The following is a 19,823-nucleotide window of genomic DNA, read 5'->3' on the forward strand; positions in this document are numbered from 1 at the left end:
CTACAACAACCACCAATGGCCAATACAGCAAGCCTTGTTGGCAACATTCTCATTCGCCTCCTCCATCAGCAAGAATTCCCATCAGAGCTGTGGGTGGATTACTGTCAAGATTAGAGTGCATGTCTACACTTAATTGTAGGCCACATTGGAACTCAATTAAGCTTGGGCATGGGAGCAACTGCATCCCTTTATATTACGAACGTGAGACCTTTAGCAATACCTTACATGGCCATTAATTTTCCATTTTGCTTTTTTGCTATCTTATTCTTCTTTCTTTCTTTTTTCTTCTTTTTTTGGTCCTTTAGTGGCATATTATTTTTCCTTCTATAAAGTCATTTACCCAAATCAAAATGCCTCTTCCATGAAAATATCCTAGCCCTTTGATTTGAAGGGGCTCTATTAAGCAAGGCCATCTGTTTGGACCCCGGTGATGAGTAGCAATACAGGTCAACCACGCTCTGAAAATCACATTCAAGTATCAAGGCCTCTTTCACTCTAGTGTAGCTCACACTTTCTGTACACGGACCAATGCGTGAGTAATGAAGGAAGCTTATGGGGCTTTAAGCAAAACTACCACAGCTTCCATTTGTGCTTCCTTCATTACTCAAGTGTTTGCATAAAGCCCCCCATAAGCTTCATTTCTCCACTAGATGTAGTGTACTTGTGCACATCAAAACATATGTGAAGGAAACCCAAAATAATTCATTAGGGATCAGGAAAAGGGCCAGAAAATGTACACTATATCCAACATCTTCATGCCATTGTTGTAACGTTATTTCAATATTTTTCATGTCTAACCTTTTCATACCTGACATATACTGATTGATAACCAGCTTCATTTCAGTGCGACCTGAACACATTGTTGATTACCTCTTTCAGATTCCTGCAGCCTAGGACTTCCATTCCCTCAAAAACTTGAGATCCTAAAGATTTCTCAGCTGATTTTGGAACAATACATTGTTTGTACCCCAGTTTTGCCACTGTGCCTACTCTTTTCTCGATTCTAGGTACCTAAGATATTGAAATGAAAATGTTTAAAGAATCAAAAATCCCGTCTAAGCAAGAAAGAATAAACAAACAAGGAAAAAATTATAACACAGACATATGTTAGGTGCAAAGCTAGCAAATTTCTTATATTGTCATGCACAAGGCAGAATTATTTGCTTTAGTTAAAGTATGAAGAACTAACATGAGGTCAACGTGTAAACTTTGATTTCACATCTTTCAAAGGAATTCTAAACATCAATCAACAATGTTCTATAATGTTTCACAAAGGTACAATGTCCATGCTGGGAATTAGATCCTGCCTAGCTCCAGGCTCACTAATATTAGAAAGCTTCCTTGGGCTTTGCCCAACTTACTCAACTAAGATTTTTGTTAAGAGGTTTGTATGAAAAATATTAGAGAGAAAGAGGAGGTTTATTCTTCATACGTAGCCTACCTCACAATATTATTATATAGGTTTTGAGAAATATAACAATGACTAAAATACTCCCAAACCCTAATACACTCTTCTAACACTCACCCTCAAGCTAGAGCATATATATCATATAAACCAAGTTTGAAACAAACAAACTCTAACAGGTTACCACATAAAGATTTTGTAAACATATCAGCTAACTGGTCTCCAAACTTCACGAATGTTCTAGATATATCATCATTGAGTATTTTGTCTTGGATGATTTGACAATCAACCTCAATATTTTGTCATTTAATGAAAACTGGGGTTAGATGCAATATGTAAAGCAAATTGGTTATCACAAAATAAAGGGATAGGAGTAGGAGGTGAGAACCCAATTTCCTGAAGAAAATGTTGTAACCATGTCAATTCACTAGTATGAGCCATTGCCTTGTACTCTGCTTCAACACTAGATCGCGCCACTACTTTTTGTTTCTTACTATTCCAAGTTACAAGATTTCTGCCCAAGAATGCACAATATCCTATAGTAGACCGCCTGTCTGAAAGAGAACGTGCCCAATTTACATTAGTAAAACCGTCTACCTTAAGATGTATATTCGGTCTATACAGTTTCCCAAGACCTGGAGCTCTCTTCAAATACCAAATAATGTGAGTAACTGCTTCCCAATGTGAAACCCGAGGAATCTCCAAGAACTGACTAACGACGCTAACTAAATATAAAATATCTGGCCTATTGATAGTAAGATAGTTCAACTTTCTAACTAGACGACAATACCTGTCAAGATCTTCAAATAATTCCCATTCATCCTTCAATAATTTATGATTTGGATCCATTGGAACCCCAACGGGACGAGCACCAAGAAGACACACCTCTTCTAACAAATCAAGTACATACTTTCTCTGAAATAAATTAATACATGTATGAGATCTAGTGACTTCCATACCTAGAAAACATCGAAGTTTGCCCAAATCCTTTGTATGAAACTGTTGCTGCAAAAATTGTTTCAATTGGGCAATGCCTCCTAAATCATATCCAACAAAAACAATATCATCTACATATGCCACAAAGAGAATATAGCCTGCACTAGTATGTGAGTGAAATACTGAGTGATCCGTCTGACATCTTTGAAGACCAAATTCCAATACTACATTAGAGAATTTTCCAAACCATGCCCTCGGTGATTGCTTGACCATACAATGTCTTTTCTAACTTATAGACACGACCATGATACTCTCACTAAGCAACAAAACCATGTGGTTGCTCCATATAAACTTCTTCATGTAAATCCCCATGTAAAAAGGAATTTTTGACATCCAATTGAAACAAGGGCCAATCAAGATTAGCAGCAAAAGAAATGAGAACACGAATAGACAAAAATTTTCGCAACTGGATAAAAAGTAAGGAAGGCTTCTCCGAAAAATGTTTGGGGTGAGTTTCATCGTAATCAATACCATATGTTTGTGTATAACCCTTAAAAACCAAGCAAGCTTTCAACCATTCAACTGAGCCATCAAGATTAAACTTAACAATGTAAACCCATTTGCAATAAACAGTCTGTTTACGAGGCGGTAACGGAACAAGCTCCCACATTCCATTTTGATGCAAGGCCTCCATTTCCAATTCCATAGCTTGCTTGCAACCAGAGTCAAAGAATGCATCTTGCATTGTCTTTGGGATAGAAACACTACAGAGATTGGAAATAAAGCAAGAAAGTGACGGTATAAATAACTAGTGGAGACAAACTGACTGATAGGATGTTGGGTAGTACAAGAATGTGTACCTTTCCACTGAGCAATAGGCATGGAGTCAGATGCAGGTGGGAACACTAGATCTGTAGACGATAAGGATGATGGTGGAGGCACAGAGTTGATGGTCGAGGGCGACATGTATAGACTTTGAGAGGAGCCGGCGGGCATGGAGGCAACGAGATTGGACGAGAAGGAGAGACAAACTCAGACATAATCGGAACAGGCAACGAAATAGGCATGACTTCATGCTCAAGAATAGAATCACCCGACGAAGTAGCACCAAGAAAATATGAGGTAGATTCAACAAATGTAACATCGGCACTAGTGAAGTAGTGTCAAAGAACAAGACTATAGCAACGATATCCCTTCTGGGTTGTGGAATAACCAAGAAAGACACATTTAGTAGCACGAGTGTCAAGCTTATCATAACCAAGACCCAAATTATGAACATAAAAAACACACCCAAAAACCTTCAGTGTCAAGGAGAACGGAGATGAGGAAGAAAATAAGAGTGAGGAGAGGCACCATCTAAGACCGAGGAGGGCATGCAATTAATGAGATGACAAGCAATGAGGACAACATGTTAAATCATTACTGATCCCTTCAAGTGTGGGCTAAAACTTCTCCTTAATAGGTGAATCCTAACACGTGAAATATTTAATTGAAATCGGAGGTGAATGACGAAGACAAGGTTCAAACACAGGACCTTGGTTTGATACCATGTTGATAGGTTTGGATGAAAAATATTAGAGAGAAAGAGGACACTTATTCTTCATACATAGCCTACATCACAATATTATTATATAGGTTTTGAGAAATATGACAATGACTAAAATACCCCCATACTCTAATACTCCCCTAACAAGTTTCATAACTTGGCTAAAAAGCATTATCACTGCCTGAATTCATTTTTAAGTTTCTTTTTTTCCCCCAAAAGTACCAGCAGAGAAAAAAAAAGGAAATGCTAGAGGATATACTTTGTACATAGAAAATTTCTAAAGGAAAGCAATATAAGCACCAAAAGTAACAGCATCACAAATGAAATAGAACTTAGAAAGCAGCTTCAATGACTGGAAAGAAAGATATTAAAAGAAATGCCATCAATCTGGCCCTTTGATAAACATCGCACATCTGCAATGTTGTTACAGGAACTCACTTGGATTTTACAAGATGTTACATGAATGTTAATACCAATAACATGGAAGCATGTGCTTACCGTGCGAAGCTCACCACCAAGGCCAACTTCACCAATGAATGCAATACTGTTGGGAATAGGAAACTCCAAGAAACTGAAGACAAAAAACAGACAATCACATGTAGTAAGTACATGCAAGAGGCTAGAGAGATGAGAAGAAAGCAACAAATACTGCAGGGGGAGGAAAAAAAGAAAAAAGCAAAATCTTTTCATCAACTTTGCAAAGCTTGTGTTAGTGCTGAGGCATGTTAACATATGCATCATAGGATGCTTAAGAAATGCTAAGAAATCTATCATAAATTAAGTTAAATCATATATTTAATTTAAAAATATAAGCCATAACCATTGGAAAAGGTAAATAAGGTGAACTAGATCATAAATCACGTGCCTGCTGCAAATTGCTGCCGCTACTGCAAGATCCCCAGCAGTCTCTGTCAGAGTCACCCCACTAACCACATTTAAAAAGATAGCCTATTGTACAACCACACCCCCCCAACCAAAAAAGAAAAAAGAAGATGAGTTAGATATACATTAAAACAAGCACCATCCAACAACAAATACCAATCAATTGAAAGAGTAAACACAAGTACCATTGAGTTATAACATATTAATGAAATAAAGGAAAAAGACCAATAACAAGGCAAAATAGATACTTTTTTTTTTCTTTCATATAAGTAATCAACAAATATCATTAAAAGCGTAAAAGCACCCTTAAGTACACAAAAAGTATACAAGATGAAGCACCTAACTAGAAAAAGCAAAAAGAACAAGGAAATCACTATAACTAATTGTTAAAGGAGAACCACAAGTAGTTGTTCAAAGATATAAAAGTTTTGAAGAAAAAGGACTTGGTCTTTTCAAAAGTCCTCTCACGGTCCTCAAAACTTCTGTCATTCATTTCCATCCATAAACACCAATAAAGGCATGTAGGCATCATCTTCCACACAACAACACTCAGTGTGCTACTGGTAGTCCACCAACAAACATACATGTCGACTACACATCTAAGCATAACCTAAGACAATGAAACATTTCATTTCACTAATTATCAATGACAACTATACCAGCTATTTACTGAAATAAATTGTACTCTGAATAGAAAAGCACCAAGGATAATTAATATTTAAAAATTAGGGAAAATATGTCACGACCCTCTTGTGTAGTGCATCAAATAATTTAAAAATCATGATGGTTTCCCTCATTTCCATGTCATAGAAACATTCTGAAGGTTTTTTTACTTTTTTACAAGTGAAAACCGCATTCCTGAAAGAACTTTAAAACATGATACAATAAAATGACAACCCAATATCAGCCACATAATTGTAGAGAAGAAAACTATATTGGGAAGCATAACTATTGACGTAAATATCAACTTACATTCTCTTGAATCTTTAGACCAGCTTGCTTCATCAGAACCTATAATTTAAAAAATTAAGATGGTAAGTTCACAATTGTGGACCACTTATAAGGCAACCTTTTACCTTCTCTGCTAAGAAGTAAAAGGTCATCTTTATGATTTGGTCTTACCAATCTAAAATAGTGATTAGAAAGATAAACTGACTGAAAAAAAAAAAAAAAAAAAAAAAAAAAAAAAAAAAAAAAAAAAAAAAAAGTTAATATGGTAAAGTGGGATGTCTGGTTGCTGAAAAATAAAGGGCGACATATATTTTACTAAAAAAAAAAAAGGAAAAAGGGATTGAAGACAACATTTGTTTACTCCAAATTTTAAAACATTCAAGTAAGCCAAAAAGTTGTCTCACAGCTGAGGAAAGATCTTATTTCTCAGATTCAAAGTGATGGAAACTCCTACCACCTAAAATTTTTGCACTATTGTTTCGCCGTCCTATATCATTTGAATTGGAAAACTTGGGCTATTTTTATCTTCTTCAAGGAAGTTCTGAAAAGAATTAGTAATAAAAAATAATCTTCAATTTGTCAGGTTAAAAAATCTATTGTATCAATCTCAAAATTTCATAATATTCAACAGTCACTTTGTCAAAGGATGTAATATCTATTTTTCTTTATAAGTAGAGCAAATTTATTAAAAGCACAAGGGTGCCACACATAAATCAAGAAATGTAATATCATTGTTAGATTATTAATTAAATATTTAAATTTATAATTTCTTATCATCTTAAGCTTTTAGGACAAGTGATGATTTAACATGATATATAAGCAGTAGTCTTAAGTTCGGACCCTGTCTCCGTAATTTAGCACATATTTCAATTAAATATTCTATGTGCTAGGCCTCATTTGTTGAGGGAGAGTTTGAGCTCACATATGAGAAAGGGTATTAGAATATTAATTAAATGATCTTACAAGGAAAAGTGTTAGAATTTAAATTAAATGATTTTACAATTCCCTATCAGCGCGAACACATACACAAATATCACCCCTCCCCCCCTCCACCCCCGACACACACACACTTTTCAATGCCTCCCACATGCTCCAAACCTTCAAACCCCGCCCCCCCCCCCCCCCCCCCCCCCCCAAAGACAAGTATACTTGCCCATTCCCAACCCCCAATCATATGAGAGAGGAGAAACAAAGCCCACTTTGTGCTTCCTATGTTTCCAAACGTCGGTACATGGACAACCACTTTGGCCTACTTGATCCTATAACCAAATCAAAGGTTGGTTTTGAACCAAGTGCTAAATGCAGCTACTAGGTTCGATCTAATCCTTGTGATAACACGAGCCATAGGAACAAAGCAGAACCAGCCAAGCACTAGTACCATGTGACTAACACAGCAGGATGACAATGAGCATTTTGAAAACTACAATGTGACAAGGTGGTTTTTATAACTCACAGGACATGACAGATTATTTAATGTAATTATTACTAAATATTTTTTTTTGATAAGTTAAGAGGCAATCAATTTTAATTAGCAAAGAAAAAGCATAGAGAACAAAATCATAATGATTGCATGAGCATGATATGTTACAAGAACATACAGCGTATTACTTACAGCAATAATCATGTCAGCTCTGCTTGCTTGAATGCCATTAACTTGCCTTGTAGCCGTTGACCCGGATGCACATAATGCCTACACAGAAATTCAAAAGTCAATGAGCTTTTTAGACAAAAAAAACCGAGTAGATGCCAAGCAATTAGGAGCCAAGAAAGTGCCAAGAAAATTCGCTCTTCGTAATTGTCAATATGCTTGGGAATATTCCCACCTATCTAACGTGGTAACAATCATGGACCTCCTGGAGGTTCACTGAAAGCACCACTATCTGGTTTAGTATTTGCAAGACAATGGACCTAATAAAGTAACAAAAGAAAAGGCTAATGCAACGTGAACCATAGATCATTCACTAACCATGACAAAAATATGGTTGCTCCAAGGATTAAGCTGATATGAACTCAAAACTCCTGCTTCAGAAGGAAAGAACATCAAAGGGCCTTCACACCATAATATTGTTCTCTATCCAAAAGCACGTCTAGAATAAGGAATAGCATCCATTTACTATAGTCAATAGTTTTGATACCACATAAGGTATTACTCTAAGGACAGTAACATGTATTCCCTATATCAACCGTGAAAACTGAGGGATTTGGCAGGCATCATACTGCAGTAAACTTTTAAGCCAAATTTCCATAAAAAATCAGGAGGTTTCATATATAACTCTGGCATCAATACTCCAGACAAGCACAAGAAATTTGAATCCCCCAGTACAGTTATCAATCAATCCCATTACACTTTCCCGATTCCTAAAAAAGGAAGTATTCTCATAACACACTTAAAGTTAGATAATTTTATCAGTCATATGATTTCACAGAAACATGCTGAATCAAATGTAAGATGCAAGGATTAAAAAAAGTACAAAAACTAAAGAAAACTACCTGAATTTCAATAAGGAAAGCTCGAGATCCATCCATAATTACAGCAACAGCTAGTCCGGCTAAATATTCTGAATCTGTGCATTGCTCACTTAAAAACATCTCACTGGGGTTTGAAACAGCTTGCAGCCCTGATTGTGACATTTCCAATACTCCAAGCTGGCAGAAAGTATTAATCCTATCATCAATACATACTATACAATATTTTCCAGTTGTATTCCATAAGGAGTAAGAAACTCCAATTATGTAAGTCTCCCATTCATTTTGTTGATAGATACCATTCCTTAAAAAATCATATGCGTCCTCTAGCTCCTATTCTAAAACGCTTCAGGGCTCCAAAATTATACACAATTGCCAGAGTAATATCAGCACTACACTGGAAAATAAGACTTCATCGAGAAAAAAGCTTATCCTGCATTTGGACTTTCTCAGAGATCTGAAAGGAAATGAATTTAAGGTAAAACTTCATCTACTTTTTCACTGTGTCAACATATTCTTTTTCATTAACAGAAAATGTTACACCATGGAAGAAAGATCAGTTTTTCAATCAATATCAATCAACTACGGGTAAAATTTGTTCAGTTAAAAAATAGAACACCAGATGACTTGTTGAGTGGGTCAGCTACTGTAGCCATGGGCAGACAAGAAAGTACAACTAAAATTCGAAACAAATACCTTCAGACATTAAATTTTAAATTAATACAGTTGTCATAACAATCATCACTACCAAAACTATCAACCGAAATAGGTTAAGGAATGAAGGACAATATGACCATTAAGTTAATGCCTGATTGTTCTGCATGCAATTTTTTAGGGCAACGCAACTCAAGCATTAATTGAAGCTTGAACAGAGAGAATTCAACAAGAGTATGATGATATAGGATGCATATAATTTTAAAAAAAAATAAAATAAAATAAAATTGCAGCAATGGCATCTATCAATGAAATACCTCATCAGTGGATCCGAAACGATTCTTCGCAGCTCGAAGCAAACGATGAGATGAACACTTCTCCCCCTAAACATTTATATACAAATATAAGTGGTCGATTTCCCGCATCATAACCATATTTAGTACATTCATCAAAGTTGGAACCTCCAGCTCATCATGAAATCCACAGATTGCATGAAGCTAAGTAATTTACTAATACATATGCAAGACAGGTATTAAAACACTCAGCTGAGAATAAAATAAAATTCCCAGTGCAAGGAATATTTTATCTCCAACTAACTTGACAAAGTCTAGGATACTGAATGGCCGAGGTTCTAATTTAATATATGCAGTATATAAAGGATCCAAAAATATACTCTATGCTGATAAAAGAAAAGGCAAAAATAGAAGAAAAAAAAACAGACTATAACATGACTAACTATCCAGAAAAGAGAAGGCAACAAGGTACCAACTTCCATATATAAAACAACATCGACAATGTGCTCCAAGACACGAGGCCCTGCTATTTCTCCCGATTTTGTCACATGTCCAATCTGAAATACACAAAAAGAAGAGCAAAAGCAAAAGAACATTATTCAATTATCATGGAAGTTGAAAAGTTGAAGAAATTGATAGAAAAATATCTGAAGAAAGGCCTATAGGATCAGTCTATTCCAAATTATAATCAGCCAATCATACTGAAAAAAGAAATGCATGCATTAAAGTAAAGAGGAAAAAAAAACAAAGAAGTGACAAAGTCACAGAACAAGAGAATCATGAAACAATTCCAATCATGTACTGAAGATTGACGATCACAATTATCTTCTTACTTTGGCAACTAATAAAAGTTCAAATTCAAACAGAAAAACAAAATCATTGGCACCCACATGTGACAAACCACCAAATAATGAAGCAAAAATGACCAACTGATCATCTGCCAAAGCCAGCATCTGTTTGAGCCATCTGCTTCCAAATTACAGTCTATTATCACCATTATCAAGCACTTATCCTTCAAAACAACCATAGATTTCGTGACTTTTGAAGAAACAGGAGACCTGCCAAAAAAAATTTAGCCCCCAGCTGATGGGAGAATGCAAGTAAGGGATTCAAGAAAAAAACATTAACACTCGTTCTAGATGTGAAGAATGAAGATAATTAGTATGTACCCCAAGAATTTCAATTTTGGTTTCCCTTCACATTTTAGAGTATTGAAAGGCACAGAACTAGTATGGACCCGTATTGAATCCAACAGCATTAATTGGAAGAAATCCCATTCTTCAGCAAACGTAAATCAAATAAAAAAAATCTGAAACTTGATTAGATTTTGGACAATGTATCCTCACCAAAAGAACGGGGATATTAGTCTTCTTTGCAAAATGTAGCAAGGCTGATGTGCATTCCTTCACCTGCACGGATGAGAGCAGTATCAGTACACAGCTTTGTAAAGTCCAGAAACCACCATATAACATCACAGAATATACATGCAATCAACACACTCGAAAAGTTCTATTCTGGTACAAAAGTGAGCCTTTATGTTCAAATACTAGAAACATTTGAGCATATAAAAGAAACCATTTTTAGATAGAAAGCCTTTTGAGTTGTCAACAACATGAAAGATAAATCAAGTGTGAGTTTAAATGCAAAGCAGAAGTACTTCTCATGTAAACATTACCAATTAGACATAAGATGTTCAAACAAAAAGACTGAGCAAGAACTATGACATGGTATTTATCACCCTGAAAGAATCAAAACAGAAGCAGCCCATGAATGTCAAACATCTTGAGCTAAAACTGTATCCTTTTGCCTGGAAGGGTATAAAGAGTAAAAATTCTAACCTGTGAGATGCCTCCAGCACTTCCAATCACTCCTTTTAAATAAACTGTTTGAATTGAATCAACAATTAGAACCCGAGGGGAGAGAGGCTGAAGTTTGGCTAAAATGTCCTGAAAGAAGGCAAACAAAAAAAAAAAAAAAAAAAACCACTTATTTTAGGCTACATCCACCCAAGTCTCAGATCTGGACCACCAGTATTTTTATAACTTCAAAAAGCATTTGACAACTATTTACTACTAGCAGTTCCTAAACATCCCATACTAGAAATAAAGCACCATAACTTAACACAACATGACTATTTATTGAGCACCAATTTCTTCCTTAAACATTCACCAAGTATCAATAACAGTATGTACCAGACTTTGTAATTCCTTGTCTTTTTTCTGCAACATGATGCTGATAACTGACTTCTATGGTATGCCACCTAATTACCAAAGGAGAAATCCAACAACATAGGTTTTGAAGCTTAAAGTACAAGAGGAATTTGTGACAAAGTACAATTCCATAAAAACAAAAACTAATGATGGCCCAAGATATAAACCATGATGGAAATTAGAGGAAAGGAACCAGAGAAATAACACACCCATAACAAGCAAGCACATCAACATGTGACCAAGAGATATTATCAGAAGATAATTTTCAGCAAGGATATGATTCAAATCAAAATTGAGTCATAAAAAAGTGAAATCATAAAAATGAGCTGAGTAAGAGGACATGATAGCTGCAATGAAAAAGAAAAATCACAAGAATAAATGAACAATAATTGATAAGTCCCAAATCATGCACCTCAACATCAGTACTAGAATATAAGAAAAGTTCTTCTGCTCCAATCCTCAACCGGTCTGCTCTGTTTCCAATTTGCTCAACACTCTGCCACAAGGAAGAAACAATAGTGAAGTTACATATAAGCTACATAGTAAGGTCCAAGGAAAGTGAAATGGTGCTATGCAAACATGGTCTCACAAACTCCACTTTTTAACAACACTAGGTTGAAGATGTGCTTCCGCCAAGAGTCTACACCTCAAAGGCTTATCTAAGATATTCCAGAATACAAGAACCTAAGCTTCATTTCAAAAGCATTCTAAGCATATTCCCCAACTAATGGAGTATTAGTTAAACCATTAGTTAAGAAATTACCTTATATCATCTAGTATTTAGTAGAATAAAGTTTACCAGTAAAATAATACAATAAAACTGAATAGCATTAAAAAAAGAAGAAGAAGAAGAAGAAGAAGAAGAAGAAAGAGTCTTACAAACTAGTATGGTTTCATTTTCATGTACTTTTTTAACTAACTAAAAAAAGAAAAGGATATGCTTAACAAGAATCAGAAAGCAGAAAATGACCTCTTCACCAGAAACATACACAACGGGTGCTGGACGACCAAGATCATTCCCTTCAGCTATTAATGCAGCAATCTTCCAATCAAAAAGTAAGAAATGAAATCAGAACAGAATTATTAATAGATAAAATTACAAGTGAAACCAAAAGTTGTACAAAAGTCAAGATCCTTAGCAATTTTAAGCAAGAAAGGTCATGTATGCCCACAATGTTCATGACAAAATCTGATCCTTACAAAAAATGTATACCTGCAATAACAGTGTACTCTTGCCAACACCAGGATCGCCACCAACTAAAACCAAAGAACCTTCAAAAACCCAAAATAAATAAAATAAAATAAAAAATTTAAACCACAGCTAAAATAAGCATTGAAATTCTATTTCACAAGGAGCAAGAACTTGAAAGTAAGAACTAAAATTATTCAAAAGACTTGACAGTGCCATAATTTGTCACAGGCCAGAAAATAGCAGAGCAGGATTCAATTTGCTGGACAAAAAACCATGGCAGAGGCTTGCAAATAAATTGTTCTTTTAAACATAAGGTAGAATGTCATCAGCAACAACTTAGATTTGAGATAACAAAAACAAAAACTAGTTGAAAGACATTTCCTTATAATTCAACACTAAAATTTATGTGAAAACTAGCCATCAGATAGCAATCATATAAAGCAAGACAAGGTCAGAATGCAAGAATGGATTTTCCCATTCAGAAACTAAAAGAAGTGGTGATGTATGAACTGGAAATTAAGAAGAGAGAAAGGAAGTTTTTGATTCTATTTTTCAGGATTGAGCATATATCTTTTTCTTTTTTTGAGGCAGCAACACGAGCAGCTGGTCACCCAGCAACAGAGGGACATATAAGAACCAAACATTGCACAATATTTCATTATCGGTGAGCCAAATACCATAACCCGCGCGCAATGCCAAACATGAGTTCTCACTTTTAGAAATGGACTGCCCAATATTTCCTAAGTTTTCTAATTATGGTCTCAAAAATAGAGAAGAATTTTTTTTGTTTAATAAGTAAATCAAGTCTTATTGAAAGCGTAAAGCGCCCCTAAGTATACCGGAAGTGTATAAAAGGAATCACCTAACTAAAAAAAAATATGAACAAGAAAATCGACATAACTAAGCAACAGTGGGAACAAAAATGCCACCGTCTAAAGATACAGAGTATGAAAAAACGAAGCTAAAATATCTTCCATGAAACTCTCCAAATCCTCGAAACACCTAATATTTATTTCCTTCCAAACACACCAGAAAATTCAGATTGGCATCATCTTCCAAATCGCAACACTCCTCAGCCTTCCAGAATTCCACCAACAATCAAACAAGTCAATAACCCTTCTAGGCATAACCCAAGACATACCAAATCGAGTAAAGAGAGCATTCCACAGACCGGAAGCTACATCGCAGTAAAGAAGAAGGTGGTCCACCGATTCCCCATTGCTCTTGCACAAGCAGCATCTGTCCACTATGATAGCATGCCTCTTCCTAAGATTATACAGATATTGATGCTTTGGCTGCAGGTTTAGCGGATGTAGAGGATGACCCCGTAGCACAGTATTTGGGGTACTGCGACTGAGGCATATAGCTGGAACTATAGTGATGCGGACTCGGATGTCCCATTTTGGTAGTCTTTTGTCGTTGGCTCATGTCTTACGTGACACTTGTATTTTGAAGAGCTGGTCTTATGGGTATGTAATTAGATTAATATGTATGGAAGCCTTAAACAGATAGACGTGTAAATGGCTTTTATTATTGGTTAATAGTTATGTTTATGTAGATGTATTTCCACTTTGTTATGTGTTCCGCTGCACATTGATTATTGTATTCCGTTGTTAGATGTAACTCTGATTATCAGGTACATGTTATGGGACGTGTACCGTATATTGGCTGAGCGACAAGTAGTCGTGCCACTATGATGATCCATTTGTATGTTTACAAAAAAATAAAAATAAATAACAGGTCGTCACAAATAGTACGTAGGTAAATTGGCGATGGTACTCTTAATAAGGGTGACTCTACACTTTGGAAAGGTATAACCTTTTACAACTAGACAATCGATGCTCTATCTTCTCGATAACACCGTCGCAAATATGAGTAGACTTATAGGAGGCCCCCAAAGGAAGACCAAGATACTTCACTGGCAAAGTGTCAACCCCACACCCTAGGATTCCGGCTACCCTTCCCACTTGATCTACATTCCTCACAGGAATTAAATTTGACTTGGCCAAATTAACCTTCAAGCCCGAAGCAGCTTCAAACAGAAGTAAGAGACTTCGCAAATAACGCAGTTGAAAAGAACGAGCACTATAGAAAATCAATGCATCATCGGCAAACAGAAGATGAGAAAAAGTAGCATTACCAACTTTGAAACCTTCCAATAGACCCCACTAACCGCAGCAAAAATCATAAGGCTCAAAGCCTCCATAACAAAAACAAACAACAGGGGTGACAAAGAATCTGCTTGTCTCAGCCCACGGGAGCTACTGAAAAAACCATTAGGAGAGCCACTGACTAATACCGAAAACCGCACAAAATAAATACAATGAGCTATCCACAAGCACCATTTTCCCCCAAAGCCACACCTCCTCGGCATATATACAAAAGAAAATCTCAATTTACATGATCGTACGCTTTCTCCAGATCTATTTTACAGATGACGCCTAGCTCCCTAGATTTTAATCTACTATCAAGGCATTCATTGGCAATAAGGATCAGATCGAGGATCTGCCTACCCTTGATGAAGGCACTCTGAGATTTGGAAATGACCTTCTCAAAAACCAACTTCAATCTATTTGCTATAACTTTAGCAATAATCTTGCAAATTCCTCTCACAAGACTAATTGGCCAAAAGTCTTTGAGGGAACTAGCACTTGGAATCTTCAGAATAAGCGAAATGAAGGAAACATTAAGGCTCTTTTCTTTTTTTGATGAATAAAACAGATAGCAAAAAATAACATGATTTGAACCATTTCTCGATTTATGCGTGTCATCCTTGAGCAAGGACCATGCTAATCTTCTCTTTTCAAACAAGCCTCCAGCATGAAAGTCATAAAACACCTTCATAATGTCCAAACTCAAAACATCCTAGCACGCTTGGAAGAAAGCCATAGAAAAGCCGTCAGGACCCGGCGCCTTATCGCCATTCATTGCTAACACTACCTTCCTAACCTCCTCTTCCTCGAAGGCTCTCTCCAACCAACTGGCCTCAGACTCCAAAATGGCATCAAAGGAAATACCATCCACCATAGGCCTCCACCTACACGGCTCGGTAAAGAGCTTTTGATAGAACTTTACAACGTGCTCGTCTATTTCTGTCTGAATAGAAGGAGTATCGCCAATCAATAAGGAATCCATCGAATTGTACCTTCAATTTGAATTGGCTATTGAGTGGAAGAATTTAGTACACTTATCCCCTTCCTTTAACCACATCACCCTAGATTTATGCCTCCAACCTCTGCCTTCCTTAGTAGCTCCTCCTCAACTAAAGCCCTACTTTCTTCAACAGGATCGAAAGCTTGAAGATCTTCAAAAAGCTTCCTCTTGTTCCTCACTACATTACCAAAAACCTCTTCTTTCCATTTCTTCAAATCCAGTTTCAAAGCCTTGAGCTTGCATGCCAAAACATAGCTAGGCGTACCTTGAAAAGAATAAGAATCCCACCATTATTTCACCAGCCCCACAAAACCTTTTGCCTTAAGCCACATGTTCTCAAATTTGAAAGGTCTGCTCGCCCTAGAAACATCACCACAATCAAGAAGGATTGGAAAGTGGTCCGAATAGAGACGAGAAAGCCTCTTCTGAGAAACCACAGGAAACCAAACTTCCCAATTTGGGGAGACAAGAAAACGATCAATCCTAGACCATATGGGGGAGGATAATAAGAGAGCGACCAAGTGAAAGTGTATGTGGAACTCCAATGGATCGACTTTAAAGACTGCAACTGGACTTCTAATTTGAAGCTCTCGCACCTTTTGTTAACAGCCATTTAGCTGCCAAATAAGCTACATCTAGATTCATATTGTATCTTCTTTGATTTCAGGCCGTCCATGCCATTGATTAGCTTAATTAAAACTATTCTAGCTATCAAATTTGGCCGCCAACAATTATTCAACTTAAAGAATTAACCTGAACTCCAAATCGGAGGTGTCCACAGCGACGAAACAATTTAACTCAAAGAAAATGGACTGATTTAAAAATAAAAAATAAAAATAAATAAATAAATAAAAATTATCTTCACTTAATTAAAAGCATTGGGACAGTTACTTCATAACTAATAGGCTATTGAATACCATAAACCCTAAAACCCAACACCACCCAAGGAAAAGAGAAACAGCAAACCTCTCAAGAAGATCAATTGACGCCATTCAATTTGAATACTAACTCATAACTATAAAAATTAGCAATCATATCAACTAGAGCAGACCGACCATGTCTATCAAATGTCACGATGTCAACATTCTGCTTCTAACAGCTTTTAGCTTCATCTCACTCAAAAAAAGGTGGGCAACAATAGCAACAATTTCAAAGTCATTGAACTAAAAAAAAAAAGTAAAAATTGTAATGAAAGGTGAAATTGAAACAAACCTGGTACAAGACCACCGCCGAGCACCCTAGAAACTTCAGCCCCGAAGGGTCCATACCTAAATATGAATCACACTAAACAAAATGATACATCTCTAAGTTAACATTACAAAATAAGTGCAATGAAATTGTTTTGCAATAGTTAATCATCTAATTCATCCCAAAGGAGACCAGAATTTCTCGGAACGAAACACTTTCTTAGCAACCAAACAGAGCTTACAGAGAAATTCGCCAATCCAGCCGATTGATCCCTCGGTTCACATCCGTCAACCGCAACGGCCGCAGCTCTCCGGCCTGCTGCGGGAGCCACGACCCCGACGCAGCCTCCGAGACCGAGACCAACGAATTCCCTTCGGAAAACCGCGTCATCGTGCCGACAGCGTTGCACGCGCGGCACGAGCCCCACCACTGGCCGTCCGAGTTCCCGCACTCGGCGCAGACCCAGCTAACTTTGCCCTTCCCTTTCTTCCTATTCCTATCATTCGGCCTCTTCGCACCCTCATTCCCGTCGCTACTGCTACTCACCGTCTGGCTGGGAAGCCTATCCGGGGCGCGACCGTAAATACTCCAAACGTGAGGGGTGGTTTCGGAAGGTTCGGCGCAGCGGAGGGGGAAAGTGGAGTGGAGGTAGCGGGAGAATCGAGGAATTGAGAGGGATTTGGGAACGGCTAGATTGAAGAGGTGCTTGTGGGTGTAGAAGATTCGCAGAGTTCTCATGTCTAAGACCTGCATGTGTGAGAGTGAGCAAAAGAGAGAGTCTGTGTGAGGTTTCTCTAGGGTTACTGGGACTTGGGAGGGTTTTGATCGTTGAAATACGAAAACGCGCGAATTTCAAAACAGTGGCCAACATTCTCCCTCAGACGGGCAGTGGTCGGGACACTTGACCGGCTTCCTCCCATTTTCAATATAAAATCCTATTTTATTTCAAAATTAATTGTTTATGTTATTTTATTTCTTCTTTTTCAGTAAAATGGAATTTTATATTGAAAAGGGAGAGGGAGCCGGTCAAGTGTCCCCCCAATCACTACCCCTCTCAGACTCTGCTGGTGGAAAGCTGATACATGGGGGACGATTTTCCGTCCCTCATCCCTTCATTTTAATTTAAAATTTTAAAAAGTATTACATCATATGATACTTTTTTATTTTTTTTATTTAAAAATAAAAAAGGAAGAGATGGGAGACGGTTTTTCGTCCCCACAAATCATTAGCCCTGCTAGCGTGCTTTTACAGAGATGATTTTAGTTCAAAATTAAGACGTTACGATCAAATCTAAAAAGTTATTCTTTTTTTTCTTTTTCTTTTTTGAAAATCCCTTCTAATATATATTAAAAGAGACCAACTAATGTTACTGATCAACAGCGAGTAGGGTTCCAATGAATCCTTAATACACCAGGTCACAGCACAGTGGTGAGAGTTTCTCCACCCAGGCAAAATAGACTAAGACCATTACAGAATACAGTTGCTCAAAAAACTTAAACTACAGAAAGATGCCTCTACAGCACCATAAAACCCTACTTGATCTAGGAGAGGGCACACAAACTAAACTATAAAATAGCTTTGAGTACCAGGCTTTGATATTACAAAAACAACCCAGCAACTACATTCAACAACAACCATACATTAACAAAGACAAAAAACTACAAATGCACTAGCGGACCATTTTTCCCACTTCTCCCTTTTTACTCAACTGTTTGCAACCTGTAGGTCTGGAAATAATGGATTTTTAAATCAAATTGAAAATTTATCTATATTTTTGTGCGTTTGAAAAAAAAATAAAAATAAAAAGGAAATAATCGTTAAAATCTCCGCCTTATCCTGGTTTTTTAGCCTGCCCAAAGAATTTTTTTGTGTCCCATTCTATTACGCAATTATATTAGCTTAAAAACTATTTCATGAAGCCCCACACAAAAATGGTGTTAACCTTAAAATATTTACAATGCAGGATAGGCTGGTTCCATTTTCTTAGGCAAATATTATTATTGCAACTAGAGCATGCATTTGTGTCAGTTTAGCAAAAATAATCAATTTTAATAATCATAGTTGGATTTGATGAGTATCTTAAAGTTTGAGAACGTCCCCCTTCTCTCTAAACTCCTGAAACTTTATGTAAGAAGCTCAAAGGTAGGGAAGCATTGCTTCCCTCCCAAACATCTTTACCCATTCCCTAATATTTCCTTCTACCCCTCCACATATACCCCCATCTTTCATACCTTCAGCCATATTTTTCTCTGCCTTTCTTACTGGTTTTCTGTCTTTTCGGCCATTGGAGCTAAGGCCAAATCTCCATCTATCCACCTTTATTTCTAAGGTTTTTCCGTGCTTTTGGCCATTGGAGTTAAGGCCCGATCTCCATCTACCCACTTATCTTTCCAGCTCTTGCTTTGTCTTGTCTTGGTTTGTGTCTTCACAGCAGCAGCACACTTCCTCTACCTTCCACCGTGTTTACTGTAATTTTTGGGATCGAGTTTTGTTTCAATTTTTCCGTTCTAGATCTGTGCTCTTTCCCCGACCTCTACATGACACGCTCCTCACCACCGGCTTCCTCGGCGTCTCCGTCATCTACCGCCAGTCTCCGTTCACTCCACCGCCTTTCCCTGGGCCGTGCGTGGTGCACACGCTCCAGAGGGTTTTCTGCTCTCTTCGGCGCGTGGCTGCCATGTTCGGCCTCCCCGCTTTCAACCGCCTCCTCCACCGGTGTTTCGTGGCTTCGCCGGCGTCTCTGGCCGCTGAGAGGCTCTCCCTTCGCGGCGCGTGTGTCTCACGCGCCGTCAGGGACAGCTCCCACACCGCCTTCTGCCTCTGCTTTTCTGTTGTGTTTGTTTTTATTTTCTTTTTTTTTTGGGTTTACTTGTTCTACTTTTCCTATGTTTACCCCTGTAATCGAGGTGTTTGGGTCCTTGTGATTCAATACACTCTTCAAATCACC

The 19,823-nt window shown here is 37.3% G+C and overlaps 2 protein-coding genes and 1 pseudogene across 2 annotated transcripts; all 3 read right to left on the reverse strand.

Moving 5' to 3' along the window:
- Nucleotides 1-682: 682 nt before the first annotated feature.
- On the reverse strand, nt 683-17,761 carry LOC133863817 (uncharacterized). Its single transcript, XM_062299925.1, has 15 exons — nt 17,118-17,761; nt 16,901-16,956; nt 12,557-12,615; nt 12,314-12,385; nt 11,756-11,839; nt 10,972-11,079; nt 10,480-10,542; nt 9,610-9,690; nt 9,158-9,223; nt 8,211-8,366; nt 7,333-7,410; nt 5,742-5,780; nt 4,753-4,835; nt 4,386-4,458; nt 683-1,011 (listed from the first exon to the last, which is right to left on the reverse strand). The coding sequence occupies exons 1-15, from the start codon at nt 17,627-17,629 to the stop codon at nt 841-843; spliced, it is 1,701 nt and encodes a 566-aa protein (XP_062155909.1). The 5' UTR covers nt 17,630-17,761; the 3' UTR covers nt 683-840.
- Nucleotides 2,842-3,468, reverse strand: LOC133862575 (uncharacterized). The gene is made up of 2 exons (XM_062298411.1): nt 3,202-3,468; nt 2,842-3,105 (listed from the first exon to the last, which is right to left on the reverse strand). The coding sequence occupies exons 1-2, from the start codon at nt 3,335-3,337 to the stop codon at nt 2,912-2,914; spliced, it is 330 nt and encodes a 109-aa protein (XP_062154395.1). The 5' UTR covers nt 3,338-3,468; the 3' UTR covers nt 2,842-2,911.
- On the reverse strand, nt 15,271-15,362 carry LOC133865078 (U6 spliceosomal RNA; annotated as a pseudogene).
- Nucleotides 17,762-19,823: the final 2,062 nt, after the last annotated feature.

The sequence above is a fragment of the Alnus glutinosa genome, chromosome 3 (assembly GCF_958979055.1).
Source record: "Alnus glutinosa chromosome 3, dhAlnGlut1.1, whole genome shotgun sequence".
Lineage (NCBI taxonomy): Eukaryota > Viridiplantae > Streptophyta > Magnoliopsida > Fagales > Betulaceae > Alnus > Alnus glutinosa.

What these genes read in the sequence shown, in the direction of transcription:
- LOC133862575 (XM_062298411.1), bottom strand. Translation starts at nt 3,337, where the DNA reads ATGCCCGCCGGCTCCTCTCAAAGTCTATACATGTCGCCCTCGACCATC. An exon ending in GCCTATTGCTCAGTGGAAAG is followed by an intron (nt 3,106 to 3,201) that starts GTACACATTCTT and finishes CAATCTCTGTAG; the next exon opens with TGTTTCTATCCCAAAGACAA.
- LOC133863817 (XM_062299925.1), bottom strand. Translation starts at nt 17,629, where the DNA reads ATGCAGGTCTTAGACATGAGAACTCTGCGAATCTTCTACACCCACAAG. An exon ending in GTGCTGGAGGCATCTCACAG is followed by an intron (nt 10,543 to 10,971) that starts GTTAGAATTTTT and finishes TCATCCGTGCAG; the next exon opens with GTGAAGGAATGCACATCAGC. An exon ending in GTCTAAAGATTCAAGAGAAT is followed by an intron (nt 4,836 to 5,741) that starts GTAAGTTGATAT and finishes GTTGTACAATAG; the next exon opens with GCTATCTTTTTAAATGTGGT.